The 12398-nt window shown below is 36.7% G+C and overlaps 1 protein-coding gene across 3 annotated transcripts in view; it reads right to left on the bottom strand.

The window, feature by feature from the left end:
• LOC128672909 (TBC1 domain family member 20) overlaps positions 1–12398 on the bottom strand; it is an 18051-nt gene extending 5653 nt beyond the window's left edge. For all 3 annotated transcript variants that reach the window (XM_053750437.2, XM_053750426.2, XM_053750444.2), the window contains exons 1-8: positions 12160–12398; positions 11872–12000; positions 11647–11753; positions 11174–11311; positions 9732–9934; positions 9269–9485; positions 7771–7880; positions 2629–2832 (exon numbers count right to left, since the gene is read on the bottom strand). In XM_053750437.2, the coding sequence (XP_053606412.1) occupies positions 2629–2832; positions 7771–7880; positions 9269–9485; positions 9732–9934; positions 11174–11311; positions 11647–11753; positions 11872–12000; positions 12160–12310 (1259 nt within the window). In that variant the 5' untranslated portion in view covers positions 12311–12398. The remainder of the gene's footprint in view (positions 1–2628; positions 2833–7770; positions 7881–9268; positions 9486–9731; positions 9935–11173; positions 11312–11646; positions 11754–11871; positions 12001–12159) is intronic.

The following is a 12398-nucleotide window of genomic DNA, read 5'->3' as shown; positions in this document are numbered from 1 at the left end:
GTCATTACGTGGAATGAAACACACACAACAACTTTATTGGCATTATTAATGGAGTCGTTTGCCATTGCCTTCTCCATTTCACACACAAGTTAATAATAATCAACCAGTGTGCAGGTTTCCTCACGATGTTTTCCTTCACCGGAAGCAAGTGGTGGTCGATGAAAACTACTATACATGAGTCAGATTGGTATACAAACTCATGTGGCACGAGTAGGATTCGAACCTGAGACCTTTCGATCCATAGGCGAGCGTCTTAACCATTACACCACCACCGCTTCGTATTCATTAATTAGTATGAATATATTATAATCTCACAGCCATAAAAATGAAACAGTCAAAGGTAGAAACAAAAGCTGGACAACGATACCTCACCCCTTAGTAACATAAATGCTGATACACATAATACAAGGATACGAGAAATGTAACCAAGTGTTATTCCATCCATAGCCGAGCTTTGTAATTCACCCTTACCCTGTTATTCATAAAAAAGGTAAAGCATTAACATTGACAGAAAGAGACAAAACACACTTTAACTTATGTTTTATAAGCTAAACAAAAAATCTTTTGTCTCTTTCTGCCAATACTAAATTCTGTAAAATGCGATAGTGACAAAACATATATTAACTCTGTTTTCTTTAACTTCTTTATGAATAACAAGGTCACTAATATAATGGCATTCTAAAATGGTTTGGATGATTCCGGAAGCGTTTTAACGATCGTTGAAAATTTAACAAATATAATGTGTTTTATTTCATAAATGTGGCCGTACGAATCAAAAGCGACCTTATGGCGTTCGACACTTACGCCATTATTGTCGTTGTTTTGTATTCGAACAACGGCAATAGAGACCTAAGTGCCAGCCGCCAATAAAATCTGATGCACAGTTTACATAGAGAAGAACATATATGTATGTAGCACTGAGAAATTATCAACCAACCTTGACTTTTTTCTTTTTGGCATTGCAACGGAAAAAATATGGCAGGCAGAATAATCGGACTCAACGTTAATTTTATTAATGTTTCGATTTAAAAATTTTGAATAGTAATGGTCAAAACGCTCGTAGGAATCACCAATGAAGCGCCTGCTTTTAAACGTGGGTGTGACTTTATTATGTTAAAACTTCGTATAAATTTTTAGATGACGAAAATGTTGAGATTTTTTCAGTATAACGTCTTCCCTCACGGGGTAGACAGAGCCAAGATAGCTTAAACAAATAAGACCTCTTGGCTCTGTCTACCCCGTGAGGAAAGACGTTATACTGGAACAGGTTGCTAATCTACACACAGGTGAAGCAGCTTATAAATGAAAATATACTTTTTAGTATCATACTTTTGTAGTTATTAAATTTTTTATTTGATTTGAACTAATATTTGATTAATTTGTGAAGATTGTGTACATGTTAGGACTCTTATTAAAAAACGTAGTGTACCAAAGTACTGCCCAACGATTAAAAACAGGTGTAACACCAATTAGTTTCATACATTTTGACATCAGTTTAAATATCGTACTGTATCGTATGGAAATATGTATGAAGTGTTAAAAGCTTTAGCTCTTACTGGTAAGCGAGGTAACAATTTGAAACATGATATTGGGTTCCCGATATTAGTTAAGAGGGTTCAGTTCGAGAAGATGTTAATAACAAAATTTGTCATCAATTATGTGAAACCTGACCGTTACTTTTTCTAAAAATACATGTATTGATATTGAAGACACATGGATAGATTTTTATTGGAAGTTTCGAAGATTTTGCATTAATTATTTGTATGTTATGTACAGTCAGCCGCACTTCAAGCAACTCTAATAATAGCAATAATATTAAAGACCAGAATTGTACAGTTAGCAAACAAATAAAAATATCATCATCGTGGGGTGCCATCTTCGAATTGAAGTTTAGAGGTCAGCATACGGAAACCCTCCCGGCTTTGGGCCGCTATTTTCAGTTGGTTGTATCTAAGTCCGGTCCAATCCTTTATGTCATCGAACCACTTTCGTCGAGGGCGGTCAGGTCTTTTGATTTCTTTGGCCACATACAAAGGAGACCCCAGTTTGAATTTATAAGACTGATTCTTGAATGCAAAATAAAACTTTATAGTAATAGCAATAGCGATGATTTTAAAATATAGCATAAATTAATGTGCTATTGACTGTAAAAATCATTTGAAATCAAATGTTAGTGAAAGCCTGTGTCGCGATAGTAGTCCACACGCGGCGCTACAGTCGATAACAACAACAACAACGTGGCCGTCCTGATAGTTTCACATATTGCTATGAGACTTCCCGTGACGGGGACTATAGTAATCAATTTGTTATAACGTTTCATGAGAAAAGCTATCTTATTGGTGGAAGTCGTTTAAGACAGTATTTTTTTGTTATATTTAGAAGAGTCGTGAGCGACTGACCTCCATAAGATATCTTTTCTCGTGGAACGACACAATTTTAATCATCCAGATGCCAACGCAATCGGTATTGTTAGTTATAATTACGATCAGAAAATCGATCACCATGCGCTTCAAACTGAAATTAAACAGTGTACCAAAACGGTGTTAATAGGTTTCACTGGCTCCTCGAACTAGCCCCTCCCCCCCAACCTAATATCGGAAGAAGACAAACTGATAAGCGTGCCGCTACCTGTTGAACACGAGATCGGGGCGGTAGTAGACGTAGACGCCGATGAGCACGGTGGCTGCGGCGAGGACGGTGCCCTTGCTGAGCGGCCAGCGCAGCGCGCGCGGCACGCAGCGCCGCAGCCGCGCGGGCAGCGACGCGGCCGCGCGCGCCGCCACCTCGCGCCGACGCACGCGCGCTTCTTCCTCTTCGCGACGCTGCTCTTCCCTGGAAGGAACATATATGAGTTAATAAAAATATTACAAATCATACAGATTGAGCTAGCCCCAAAGCAAGTTCGAGAATTGTATTATCGGATGCTAACTCAACGATACTATATTTTATTAACAGATACTTCAGATGAAAATTTAGCTCAGACTGTAACTCTAAGTGGGAAAGCTGTGTCCCATCAGATACAGGATGGAGATGTCCTATCTTGTTTCAGAGTGGCTAAAATGAATGTAAATAGTAATCGTCCTCGCTCGGTGGTTGTGAAACTCCGCAGTCCCCGTTGTCGCGATGCCTTTCTTGCTGCGGTATGGTCATATAATAAGAAAAACCAGGAGAAACTTAACACGGGTGTGATTGGTATTATAAGAAACAACTATATGTTGCTGAGCATTTATCTCCTGAAAATAAATCTCTGCATGCTGCTACGCGTATCAGAGCCAAAGAGCTTTCATACAAGTTTGTGTGGGTAAGAAACGGGAGAATTTATGTCAGGAAAAATGAGTCATCGCAACCTAAATTGATAAATAATAAAGACAGTTTGTGTTTGTTGTAACCATATAGAAGTCATAATTCATCAATATTTATTATCAAAATTTACGAGGCATGCGTACGAAAACCAACAATATCTATAAAAATATTTTATTAAATAATTATGATGTTATTGTATTCACAGAAACTTGGCTGAATATGGATGTGTTAAATAGCGAATTTATTGATAGTAGATACCAAGTATATCGTAGGGATCGTACGCATTCCGAGTTTTATTCTAAAGTTGATGGTGGCGGGTTGTTGATTGCCGTTCGTAAAGAGATCATGAGTAGGCGAATGGCCAATAGCGAAAGCTCTTGTGATGACCTATGGGTTGAAGTCGAGTTGATTGATGGCAAAATCGTTAAAAAAATTGGAATTTGTGCGGTGTATACAGTTTGTAGTTCATCGCCTATGAAGTTAAAAGAACTTAATATATTCTTAGACAATACATCTGCTTGTTTACTGGATGACATTATTGTTATCGGCGATTTCAACATGAGATTTTTAACTTGGTCTAAGGCACAAAATGCAGACTGAATGGTCGCCAACAATTATAATAGTGAGATTGGATACGCTCTCCACGACTTTATTGCAATTACAGGCCTGAACCAGAAAAATTCAGTTCTAAATTCTGACAATAGAATGTTGAATCTGGTTTTAACGAATCTATCATGTAAAGTTTCGCAATCTTCATGTTTGATAAGTAAACTGGATCCTCGACATCCGCCTCTTTCAATATCTTTAGATCTAAAAACATATAACTTCTTAGATTCAGTGTCTCGTTCTGATTATAATTTTTATAAGGCTAACTATTTAGATATTGTGTCCGAATTGAAGAAGGTGGATTGGTACGAGCGTCTGAATTGTTGTGAGGGAGTGGATGAAGCAGTGGAAATGTTTTATAATATTTTGCATAATACGATAGAAAGATTTCTTCCGAAACGTCAACAGCGAAATCAAGCTTACCCAACCTGGTTTACATATGATTTGATCCGTTTGTTGAAAGAAAAATATAAACTCAGAGTTAAAGTACGTAAACATAATAATCCTCGCGATCATTTAGAGTTAGATATAGTTAGGAAACGTTGTAAAATGTTGCTTTCGACATGCTATAGAAATTATATCGATAACACTGAGTCAAACATAAAGAAAAACCCTAAGGCCTTTTGGACTTTTATTAAGCAGAGAAAAAGCTCATCGCGTAGCGCAATTCCCTCTATGTTGCATTCTGATGAAACGGTTGCTGCCGGAACTGGTCAGGAAGTGGTTGATTTGTTCGCATCTCATTTTGTGTCTATTTATAATGACAATACTCGTGGGGACTTGAACAACAGTTGAAAGCCCACATTATACTAATAAAATTGTCTTAATTCAATTCAGAGAAAGTTATGTTCTTAAGGTACTTAAAAAACTAAATCCAAATAAAGGCGCTGGGCCCGATAATATCCCCCCGCTTTTTGTTAAGCGATGTGCGGAGGTATTATCATACCCCCTTACTTTAATATTTAATTACTCCTTACGTAGTGGCTGCTTCCCTACCATTTGGAAACGCGCTAGAATTGTTCCAGTATTTAAAAAGGGTGATATAAGTTACGTAAAAAATTATAGACCTGTATCTATTCTGTCTACGTTTTCAAAAGTATTTGAATCACTTGTGTGTCCAATACTCACAAACCACACAAAAACAGTAATAACTCAAGACCAACATGGTTTTCAAGAAAAAAAGTCTGTTGCCACGTGAGGTGGATTATAACCGCCAAGTGGATGCTGTTTATACAGACTTTTCTAGCGCTTTTGATAAAGTAAACCATTCTATATTATTGGACAAGCTTCGAACTCAATATGGCATACATATGCCAATATGGCATAGATATGAACGGAACCAGCTTAGAAGCGAAGCACATGCTTCTCTTCTAAGCTGGTTCCGTTCATATCTCGCTAATAGAGAACAGTCTGTTGTCGTTAATGGATATGAATCTTCACTCTATATTGCATCATCTGGTGTACCTCAAGGTTCGCATCTTGGCCCAATTTTGTTCATTTTATTCATTAATGATATCACTCAGTGTATTAAAAACTGTAATTGCTCGTTGTTCGCGGATGATATGAAATTGTCCCGTGTAATAGTGTCAGCGGATGACCAAGTACTGTTACAGGAGGATTTGGATAGAGTTTCACAGTGGTGTCTGAGTAACAATATGGTTGAATATAGGTAAGTGTCAACACATTACTTTCACAAAAAAAAAGAAAACCTAGAATAGACTTCAGGAATCCTTCTACCAAAATTCTCTTGTTTAATGCGTTGGTTAGAAGTAGACTCGAATTTTGCAGCGCTAGTTGGAATCCTGTCTATATCGTCCATTCTACTCGTAATACGTATACGTATACGTATACTTAAAAATAAAAATCTAAAATTAAATTCCAAAAGTTGTTAAATCGTTGATTTTATTGATTATACTAGATATCTATATAGGTATGCTAGGTATATATTTTATTGCATGTGAAAGTATCAACGTAATCAAAGTTGTAGTGAATGCCGTGCACGTCTGTAAAAGATGTAAACATTAGAACTAGACTTAAGATTTAATGTAAAAATGTAATGCATATGTTTATATTGTTGATGTGACAATAAATAAATAAATATATGTATAGATAAACATCAAAGACCTGGACCGATCAGAAAAAGATAATTTTCCATTATGACCTGACCGGGGATCGAACCGGGGACCTCTCGGTTCAGAGGCAAACACTTTACCACTGCGCTACCGAGTTCGTCAAAGATGGGGGCTTACCATCATCTCTTAACGCGATCGACTTTAGGACCTAATTAAAATAATTTATTCAGAAAATACACTTTCACGGGCATGTCCACCACGTCAAATACAAATAAAGACAAAGTACTGGCATTTCGGAACGACCACTACCGAGAGAATGCCCATAAGAAACGCATTAGAACCTAAACTGATCTGCGTCGCAAATTCGTACCATCCGATTTAATTTTTAGTATGAATGCGATTCATTCGTTCCATAAAAATTGTTGGTAGGCCTGCTGCTCTGTAGCAGCGCGTACAGCGGTAATCGTAAATCAAACCACCGATGGACGGGTCGCAAAGTGAAAGACATCGCCACAATAAATAGGCTACTTTCCGAATAATCAAATCAGATGCTTTTTCCAATGTCTAGAACGTAAATTTATATGAAGCTTGTACGTGTATCCTGTGAATGTTTCAATTTTGAAGATGTCAAAAAAAAATTCACTAGCAAACAAACAACGAATTCTTAAAATAGTTTAACCCTTTCACCGCCAGAATCGGATTAATCCGACCAATGTTATCGTGTCCATTTCGCCTAGGTCGTATATATCCGACAAAATAGCTGTGTTTGTTTTTAGTGGCTTTTCCGACTCGTCATGTTTTATATTGTCTTAAACTCGTTAATATATGAAGATATTTACATAAAGCAATCATTTGTAATGTCGTACACTTTTGGCTCGTATTAAAAAGCCATAAAATTAAGTAAGAAGTTAGGTGAAATAACTGATAATATTCTCTTGTAATTGCATAGGTGCCAAACGCCCGCGTCGGAAAAATCCGACACTAGTGTCGGGACATTCTTCAAACAGTAACATGTAAAAAATATGTACATCAAAGCAGTTCTCTTAATATTGACTTATTCAGAGAACAACAAATAAATTAATTACTAATAAATATTTCTTTACAATAGTTCTACATAGTTTTATTAAATTCTTTTGAAAATAAGCAAATAAGTTGTCAAATGTCGACAATTTTTATATTGAGAATTAATAAATCATTAACAATATTCAATGGCTTTGCATTCAATTCTTTCTACTACCAAAAGTAAAAAAAATTTTTGCCCTGGGTTTAAGCACAGATTGTTAATTAACATCGCGCTGCAACAAATTTAGATATTATTTATCGATATTTAAATAGGTAAATTACATACAACCCTCTTTGTAGTAGGTATTTTTTTCTGTTGTACTGAGCTGGGCGCTGGGGGCACGACAGCTGATAAAATGCCAAGCGGTTAATAGTTTAATCAGATCAAAGATCCAATTGACGTCTTTGAAAAAAAGCCACGAGAACTAGCTTTTCGCGCCACTTTCTTCGCCTGCATTTTGGAAATTGACAAAAAATACGTTTATAGCAAACTTCAACACTGCTCCCACCCGAAAAAATAACGTTCATTGAAAAATGATTAAACATATTAAAAATTGCCAAAATGATAGCGGACTGCTCGCAGTTCTCGTATTGTCAATGAAAAATATGTCTTCAGAACACACTTTAAAACTCACTTTTCAATGAACAACTGCCGAATAGTAGCAGTGCGGTGGAAAACTGTTAAGACCTTACGTTTATTTTTCTAGTGAACAAAGAAACAACTCACTCTCTCCTCTCCAGCGCGTAGACCTCTGCCTCGAGGTCTTCGGGGTCGTTCTCTTCGTATAACTTCTTGGCGGTCACCAGAATGTCTTCGAACGGCAAGTCATCTGGTAACTGTGTTGGAAACACATCATCAGCCACTTTATATCTCCACTGTTGAGGCTCTCCGCGCGTACAGTTGCAATATGTCAAGCATTACTATCTTTTAAGTTCATTTTCGTCTGCAGTGACCAAAGTCCGCTTAAATACAGCATCGATAAATATAATAACCGAATGGGTAATTTTTATCATAATCATTAAAAAATCGTTTTTTTTTTAAATATCCTTCTCAATGTTACGGAAGTCAGTAATTGGTAGTTGAATAGTAAATATGAAAAGGGGTGTATGAAACGCCCTACATTGATTTTTAATTCTCTAACTCACTCACTCCCATAAACAGTAATGCTTGGATGATGGCCACCGTACCCAATGCGGATTTATGCGTATGCGGTGGGTTTATGTACCACTGCCAATACTGGGACAGGCTGGGTTTACTGGGAGATCCCATTTTTACGCATAATTTTTTTATTATAATTTAATTTGTCATAACGAATTAGGCATATATTTTTTTGACATAATATTTCGACATACTTGTTTTTTTGGCGTACCTTTTCAATAAACATAATTATAGTTTAGGCTAATGTATTTTACCATAATTTTGATTTGCATAAAGCTATAGTGTAGCAGTAGGTTAGGGTGCGGCGGGGCAGCCCTCGGGCCGACATTATGCTCAAAAATTGTTATGCTTATGGTAGGTATGTGTAAAAAAACATGCCAAATTAATATTGTACGTAACTATTAATATGATAAGTAAAAGTATGCCATGTTAAATTATGATATAAAATTTTATGCATAAAAATAGGGAACCATTTATTGTGCCCTCCTCAACTCGAAGGAGCTCGAGATAATATATTTTTGGTCACCCATCCAATGAACCCCCGTTGCGTAAGTTGCTTAATTGTCAATATCGATCGTAACGCCAAATTATGTGCGCCTGATTGGTCTTTAAATATGGGCAAGCGAGACAGAAACAGAAAATCCTTTTACTTAATTACTTACTTTTTTAATCGCTCACAGTAATAACTAACCTTATCAGTCTCCAATGATCTCCACGTCAATAATCACTTCGAACCAATACATACATTTTGACGTAAAAGAAGGACATTTTCACATTTATAATTTTATTCTTTTTGACCTATTTCTCACCCATGTCGGGTCGGCACAGTATTTTGTTAATATATATATAAGACCTATAAGACCTATATTTGTTAATTGACGTCCTTGGAGAAAAGGCTGCGGTGAAGTTTGTTGCGCCGCTTCTTCTTCACCTGCGCTTTGGAAGCCGGCAGTAAGACTTAGTTTAAGTAATTTTTGACGTCAATAAGTGATGTATATCATCCTAAATTGAATAAAGAATTTTGAATTTGAATTTCCTTAACATTAAAAATATTCTCCCAACTCACCCTGGACAGCAGACAGTGCAACATAGCCATATCACAGTCACAGATGTAGATCTCCTCGGCTCTGTACAGCACTATGGCCGCGGTGACATATACAGGGAACAGCGGCGGTGCGCAGAGGAAGTAGTCGTACAGTCTGACCACGTCGGAGTAGCGGTTGAGACTGTGGCCGAACCAGGTCAGGTACCACGGCAGCGCGAACATTGTTCCCACGCCCGCTCTGGCAAAAAAATAAAGAAAAATCTGTTATTTTCAGTGACACGAAGTCGCAAAATTGACAGTATAACACGGGCAAATTAAGTCTGGATTTTTGGCAGGAGCTGGGCTGACCGAATAATTAGCAGCTCCAGACTTCGCACGTAGCAACGTCCCAAAAAATAGGGCAATAAGAAGTCTGGATTTGGAATTGACTATTAATTTTCTTCTTTTTTCTTCAATATCCTAATTAAGCTGAATGAAGTCTCACTTCTCCAGACAGTCGGCCACGCTCCTCTCGGCCCTGGCGATGACGGGCAGCATGTAGTTGAGCAGGTGCTGCGTGGGCTGCATGGTGAGCTGCATGAAGGGCGCCAGCGGGGCGCCGGGCCCGCGCGACAGCCGGCACAGCAGCGGGAACGAGGCGCGGTCGCCGCACACCAGCAGCAACGTTATCGCCACGTCGTGGTACCCCTGCGGGAGGGACATCCTTCTTTTGTTATACTGCTAACCAGGCATGCGGCCTCTCTGAAGGTGCACGCTCTCCGCAGCCTAGTAACTGTAGTCTAACAAGTTTATTTGTTAGACAAATTAAAAAACCCCCGACTTTCAGTATTCATTTTGCTACAACTTCTGAACGACTAGACAGATTTTCATAAAACATGGCTAAGAACAATCTGGATAAAATTATATATGACAAAAAAAAACAACTAAAAACAGTTCATCAATTTGGGAACTACGATGCCACAGACATAGACAGACATGTTAAACTTATAACACCCCTCTTTTTACGTCGGGGGTTAAAAAGAAATGTGACAAAGTATAATGATGTCCACTCATATATAAATATCGAGATATAAAAATGTCAACACACTGTTTTTTCAATGTAAAAATTGTATGAAACTTCCCAATTGACAAACTTGAAATTTTAGTAGCATGTGAAATATTTTTAATGTCAAAATTAAGCAAGGACAGAAACATAATATGTGTGCTTGTTAAGAGAAATAAATAAGTATGAAATCATTTCTGCATGCATAATTTGTATGTAAATTCCAGCTAATCAACATAATATATTATTGTAATTAAAGTGAGTCATAATATTGATCAAAATGAATAATATTATTTATCATATATCGAGACATATGTAGTAGAAGTACGTAATGAGTCCCTCCATAATATAAATAAGATAGTTTGTTTAAGCGTATAAATGGATACTTATGTGTTTCCCAAAAATCAACTTGTCACAATATCACAAGATTTATGCCAACTTCACACTGTCGCCGAACTCACGAACGCGAATGCGTGAACATTGCGTAGTTAGTATGACTGCTTTTATTTACCGCAATGAAAAACCAGCAATGTATACCAAAATCAAAGTTTGCCAAACTGTTCGACGATAGTGTGGAGCCAGCATTATATACACAGTAAACAGTACATAAAAAGTAATTATTATCACAGTGCTATACTAGATTATAAATTTATTGATATACTTTTTGAATTTAGAATGACCATGAAATGGGGAAAATGTTAAAAGAAATCTGGTCAAGTCTAAAGTTTTATGAAAAATCTTCATTTGAAGCAGCTGGCATATTCTATATTTTTCCTTTGCTCCCAAATCAACTTCCATATTATTATCTTTGCCTAGGTTAGTTCTTGGTCAAATTATTTTCCCTTGAGGTCATGGAAGACAGTAGTAGAACATACAAGTGATACCTGATAATATTTCAAATGTGGATATTTGATGATGACACGCAATATGAGGACTGTGAGTTGGTCCTGTAATGCCACCCTCTGCTCGTAGGGGATTCCCGGAGGAAACCTTTTTAGTGAGCGGTTGACGTCCAACACCACCTTGAAAATGATAATTAATTGTGTTAACAGGAAAAATTCTTTCAAAATTATCAATAGGTATAATATCAAATGGGTTATATTTTTTCATCAATATAATACAATATTTAATACATTTAATGCAGCCAACCATTCAAGAGAGTAAATAAAATTAAAAACAATATTTTAGTAGAAATACATTTTATCCTGTTCTGTCAATATCAAACATTGTAAGTTACTTTATAGACTGAATTTTTTAATGTGTAACCTTTAGGATGCCTTTGTACTATGGGACTACTAAAAGTTATTTTTAAAAAACATTTATTGTTCGACTTTCAATATACCAGACACCATACTACCTGGCTGTATTCTTGATGTGTTGAGAGTTCATCCAAAGACGGTGGATCTGTCATTTCCTCTTTTGTAACACCTACTAACAGCGGCCATATTACTCTTCTATACTCATCTAAAACATTAGCAATATTTATAGACATTATAAATGATCCTAGGAAGCATTTTACTACTGTAGTAAAATTGTCATTGCTCAATTATTACTCATAATATAAATAATATCAAAAACATACCACAAATAAGTCCAGCTTTGCTGGTAGCAAACTCTTTCCACTGGTCTAGACGCACTACGTCAGGGTTGGCGATGCATGTCTCTATGTGCTTTCGTTTTTCTGTTATTTCCGGGTCCTCAATTTCTTCGTCTGCACAAATATTTGACAGTTCAATGCATAAATTAAGTAGGTACTTTCACTTGATGTAATTAAAAAATATTATAGTAAATTATAGAAAATCTTTAAAATTTAATCAAAATACAGTTATAGTTACAATTACCGTATATTAACTAATATTGTTTACAATACCTTTATCGAATTTCAATTCTGAAGGCGAAGATATGTCATCAATATTTTTGGTGTGATTCAAATCAAAGGCTGGCTTTTCCGCTAGGGGTGAACAGTCGCCGTTTATGTTACAATTATCGCCGCTGTCGGCGTCGGAATTGATAGACTCCATCACCGAAAATTAAAATTTAATCTAGCAAAAACATTACACCATTTTCTTAACGCAATGACATTTGCTGAGAGTTTGACAATGAATTGAC

The sequence above is a fragment of the Plodia interpunctella genome, chromosome 1 (assembly GCF_027563975.2).
Source record: "Plodia interpunctella isolate USDA-ARS_2022_Savannah chromosome 1, ilPloInte3.2, whole genome shotgun sequence".
NCBI lineage: Eukaryota > Metazoa > Arthropoda > Insecta > Lepidoptera > Pyralidae > Plodia > Plodia interpunctella.
This window is presented reverse-complemented; position numbering and strand designations above follow the sequence as displayed.